Raw genomic sequence first — 5,000 nt, forward strand, 5'->3', positions numbered from 1 at the left:
CTTTGCTCTCTCACCACACAGACACAAACACACAAAAACAATAAATAAACAAATAAATAAGAAGCACCACCACCATCACCACCACCAATAACAAAAACAACAACACTCACCACAAACAGTTGATTCTCCACCCCATCTCTCTCTCCTCCCGCTGTTCCTTCCCCCCGCTCCTCCTGCAGTAGGGTCCTGAAGGGCAGCAGGTTGGGGTCGTGGCAGGCTGGGAAGAGGGCAGAACAGTTTCTTCCGCTCTGCCCCGCTACCTCCGCCCTTAGGTCTTCAAGAATAGCAGGTATTTTCTCTTCCTTCTGCTCCTGCTGGTCTCCGTCCTTCAGCCACCGCACCGCCGCCCTACGTGGAGAGAGAGAGAGAGAGAAAGAGAGAGAGAGAGAGAGTAGTGGTGTTATTATCAAGTAGTAGTAGTAGTAGTAGTAGTAGTAGTCGTAAATATTCCCCTATTTCTATAATTTATCTTATTTTCTCTTATTCACCTCATTCTACTAAAGCTCTTGTCTCTTTGTGCCTTTTCTCTCCTTATTCCACTTATTCCCTTCATTTATCTGAGTTTCTTTCCGTTTCCTCTCATCTTCATTCTTGCTCTATTTCATTTTCTTTATTTTTCCTATTAATGTCCTTCCTATTTTTATCTTTTATTTCATCTTCCCTTCATCTTCTCTCACGTAAAATTCTTCATCTTTCATTAATCGTCTTTTTTCGTTACTTCTTTATCTCTTTTTCTCAATTCCTTTCTCAATTATTTTTTTTCCTCGTTGTTCTTTCACTTTTCCTCTTGTTTATTCCTCTTTTCCTCATTTTTTTCCTCGCCTTTTCCTTTGTTTTTTTTCGTCAGTTTCCTCTCATGTTTCTTTTCTTTCCCCTTTTCCTCTCATTTTCTCATCTCTTCCCTTTTTTTCCTTCATTTCCTCTTTTTTCCCTCTTTTCCATCAATTCCTTTGTTTTTTGTAACTTTCCTACTGTTTCCTCCTTTCCAATCTCATTTTATTACTTTCCTTATTTTTTCCCCTTTCACTGCTTCGTATTTTCCTATCCCTTATTTCCCATTTTCCCGTCTCATTTTCCCTTTAATTTTCCCCGCAGACCACGAGCGGCTTCCCTTAACACACCTTCATAGCTCAGGTGCGTGGCTAATTAACACACACACACAGACACACACACACACGCACACACACACGCGAAGAAAGATAATTAAACACATACCTGGAAAAAAAAATTAAATAAAGAAGCTAATAATGAAAATACAAAAAATAATAAAAGATGAGAAAAAAGTAAGTTAAGCTACAAATTCGGTTCTTCTTCAAATGTCGGTTTTTAACAGCGCGTGGCATCAGAGGAAGCTCCAAGTATCCAGCTGGGCAAAACGAGCGGGAGTCTATACCAGGCTGATCTGAATGCGTGGACCCTGTGAACCGCGCCTTGACACCGTGGCAGAGGCTAAGTGTGTGTTCACGATTCACTAATCTAAACTCTTAAAATCCTATCAGTGTCATTAATAAGATCAACCAAGCAAAAACTTCAAATTTCCCGCGATTCCCGACCACCGCATCCCATCCTTAAGTACAGCTGTGACCGCTACTGTCTTCCTTCCTTTCCACTCTCCACTGTAAGGCAACCTATAGACAGTACACGCGGCAGCTACAACAGGTGAAGTAGTTACTGTCATCACAACATCCAGACTAAGCGCGGGACAAAGTCGGTGACGCAATGAAGTTACGCGTTTTCGTCACACATGGGCGTCACGTTACGGTATTCTGTGTAAAATTACCCAGCTGTACACACGCCGTGCCCCGCCCCAGCGCCGTATACTCACGTCCAAAAGGGCAGCATGGCGTAGCTCCTAGTGTGGCCGTGCCTGGCAGTGGCCGCGCCGTGTACCTCACACAGCAGGCGCCGCATGCACTCCGGGGGCAGCCTGCAGGTCCTGGGGCAACCGCGGCGGGAGAGGCAGGCCACTCTCCACTCCTAGAGCACCCCACCACCTGCGCCAGTCCTTTCCTGGGAGAGATTGAGTGTGTTTATGTGTGTGTGTGTGTGGGACGCCCGGTGTGAAAGTACCGCCCTGTTGTATAAATAGATAGATAAACAGGATAATCTGATATAAATAGAACATTACAACTTACAACCTTGACTGAATCTCAGAAACCGTACAGGTAATGTGACTCACCTGGCCACATCTTGCAGACCCAGGTACACATCACTAATTGACTCCATACTCTGCTTCACACCTTCCACTGTCATCCCACGAGTCAGTCTCCTCCGCTTCCTTCCCTCCCTCCGCCTCCTCCCTTCCCTCCGCCTCTGCCCTCCCCCTCTTCTGCCATGAAGGAGGTCAGGTCGAGAGGCAGGGCTTGGAACGGCTGGGAGAAAGGACTGTCCCTGCCCTCTTTGCCACATATTGATGTTATTGTTGTGGTACTGCAGAGAAGAAAGAAATTATATTGTTTGGTTATATTCTCTCTCTCTCTCTCTCTCTCTCTCTCTCTCTCTCTCACTCGTCTCTCTCTCTCTCTCTCTCTCTCTCTCTCTCTCTCTCTCTCTCTCAAAATAATAAACTTTCTCTGGCTTTGTAAAATATTAATAAACTATTTCTTCTCCTCCCTTCCATGAAAATTCTCTCTCTCTCTCTCTCTCTCTCTCTCTCTCTCTCTCTCTCTCTCTCTCTCTCTCTCTCTCTCTCTCTCTCTCTCTCTCTCTTCCTGTCATTCTCACTCTTCTTGCCTCTTCTTTTATATATCTTTCCTCTCTCTCTCTCTATCTCTCTCTCTGAAAAATTCCCTCCCTCTCTCTCTGTCTCACACACACACACACACACACACACACACACACACACACGTACATTGACCATAGCCTGGATGACGAGGTTGGTCATGAAGATACCGAAGGCGAGGAAGGACATGGTGGTGACAGCGCGCTCCAGTGACGGGAGGGGAGTCTGCCACACCACCCATCACTTGAACCCACACACCACTCATCCAGCTGCTGTCAGAGGGGTAGTGCGGCTGCAATGGCACTGCTGTCCTTGTCATCTGCCAGCCCCAATCCTGTATGACACAAGGGAGGAAGGGAAGGGCTATTGAAAACATCTCTTGTCCAGCTTCAGTTCTGTATAAGATGATAAGGTCAGATGTATTAGAGAAACTTATTTAATGTATCTTTATTGTCCAACCTCACTATTCTATAAGGTCAGAGGTATTAAAAAACAGCCTTTATAATTCACCAGCCACACTCCTTTAAGGTCGGCAGATGGTTAGGTTAGAACTACAAGAAACAACCTTTTATCATTCACCCACACTGCTGTATTAGGTGAAGGTACAGAAAACATGCCTAACCTAACCTAACCTGACCTAAACATACCTAACCTAAACCTAACCTAACCTAACCTAAAACATACCTAACCTAACCTAACCTAACCTAACCTAAACATACCTAACCTAACCTAACCTAACCTAACCTAAACATACCTAACCTAACCTAACCTAACCTAAACATACCTAACCTAACCTAACCTAACCTAGCCTAACCTAACCTAACCTAAACATACCTAACCTAACCTAACCTATACCTAACCTAACCTAAACATACCTAACCTAAACCTAACCTAAACCTAGCCACACTACTGAAAGATCTGGAGGTTGTAAGAAAAGGGGTTTAAATAAGAAAAAATAAAATAGATAGATAGAATAAAACAAACTATCAAGAATACCACAGCATTTCCTTCCTTAATTCCCCCCCCTCCCCCCCCCTCACCTTGACACCGACAAACTACAGGTCCTCCCCACACTCACGGTTCGCAGCCCCAAGGAAGTGCCTGCGCCAAAGGGGATCACTCAGCAGTCTGGCGAGTTGCGCTGCCTCCAGGGGCGTGAGGTGCAGCGGCAAGGGAGGGCGTGCGGGATGGGTCTGGAGGGGTTGGGACTAGCTGGGAGCCTCTGGTGTACTGGGGGGCGCGGTACTGCAGGGTGAGAGAGTGAGGTGATGTGGTTTTGGTTCTTTAGTTCTTCTTTCAATATCGCTCAATTATTATTATTATTACTATTGTTATTTTTTTTTTTTTTTGTCTTTCATGTCCTCGGTTTGTTTTTTGTTTATTTCCTTCTTTAATATAATGTTTTTTCTTCCTTCTTTCTCCTTCTCCTCCTCTTCTAATACCATCTTTTCTCTTCTTTTCCCTCCTCCTCTTCCTCCTGTTCTTCCTCTTCCTTCTCTAATACCATCTCCTCCTCCTCCTCCTCCTCCTCCTCCTCCTCCTGCCGTCACTCACCAGGGTTCATGGGAGGCGCGCGGTGGAGCGATGGGGGTGAGGGGGTGGATGAAGGGGGGCAGTGGCTGTCTGTGTCACGACCACATCATAAACATGGAGGGAAGGAATGGGGTTAGTGTGGTAGGCCCTCTCTCTCTCTCTCTCTCTCTCTCTCTCTCTCTCTTCTCTCTCTCCTCTCTCTCTCTCTCTCTCTCTCTCTCTCTCTACAGATTAAAATCACTATTACACACATTTTTCATAATATCAAGAGCTACTTGGCAAATAATGATAGTAAAATTTCAACTAACTTATAATAATTCTCATAGTTAATACAGTAAAATCCCTCTTATCTCCGGCATCAACGGGACTGCCGACATGCCGGATACTTAAATATTGCCGGATACTTGAATAGAAGTGAAATTATGTCCACAATCACCACCCTACACTCACGCATCTTACCATAACAAAGATCAGCTGATCTTAATCAGCAGCTGATCTGATCAGCTGCTTAAGTGTAAGCACAACACGCTTCCTCTTTTCTACAACTTTAGGCATGATGAAGGCGTCAGGAGATAAACAGTGCACACGCGGGACTGAGTCACTGAGTAAACACAGTGCAGTGGGCCGCGGGTGGCGCGAAGCAGTGCGCTCTGGTGGCGAGGGGACAAAGTATGCCTCGCGCGGGAATTTTAATCGATTTTACGAGTACGAAAATACCCTTGAAAACCCCAATACCTTCCACTGC

The 5,000-nt window shown here is 45.3% G+C and overlaps 2 protein-coding genes across 4 annotated transcripts in view; both read right to left on the reverse strand.

Moving 5' to 3' along the window:
* Positions 1-2,418, reverse strand: part of LOC135095119 (ras-related protein Rap-1b-like) — a 45,056-nt gene extending 42,638 nt beyond the window's left edge. For all 3 annotated transcript variants that reach the window (XM_063995865.1, XM_063995864.1, XM_063995868.1), the window contains exons 1-3: positions 2,180-2,418; positions 1,826-2,010; positions 111-348 (exon numbers count right to left, since the gene is read on the reverse strand). The gene's annotated coding sequence lies outside the window, so the exon portion shown is untranslated. The remainder of the gene's footprint in view (positions 1-110; positions 349-1,825; positions 2,011-2,179) is intronic.
* A 439-nt stretch (positions 2,419-2,857) lies between these two features.
* Positions 2,858-5,000, reverse strand: part of LOC135095118 (probable serine/threonine-protein kinase DDB_G0277071) — a 6,972-nt gene continuing 4,829 nt past the window's right edge. The window contains exons 3-5 of the mRNA XM_063995863.1: positions 4,277-4,345; positions 3,801-3,967; positions 2,858-3,056 (exon numbers count right to left, since the gene is read on the reverse strand). Of these exons, the coding sequence (XP_063851933.1) occupies positions 3,931-3,967; positions 4,277-4,345 (106 nt within the window). The 3' untranslated portion in view covers positions 2,858-3,056; positions 3,801-3,930. The remainder of the gene's footprint in view (positions 3,057-3,800; positions 3,968-4,276; positions 4,346-5,000) is intronic.

The sequence above is a fragment of the Scylla paramamosain genome, chromosome 47, assembly GCF_035594125.1.
Source record: "Scylla paramamosain isolate STU-SP2022 chromosome 47, ASM3559412v1, whole genome shotgun sequence".
Classification (NCBI taxonomy): Eukaryota; Metazoa; Arthropoda; class Malacostraca; order Decapoda; family Portunidae; genus Scylla; species Scylla paramamosain.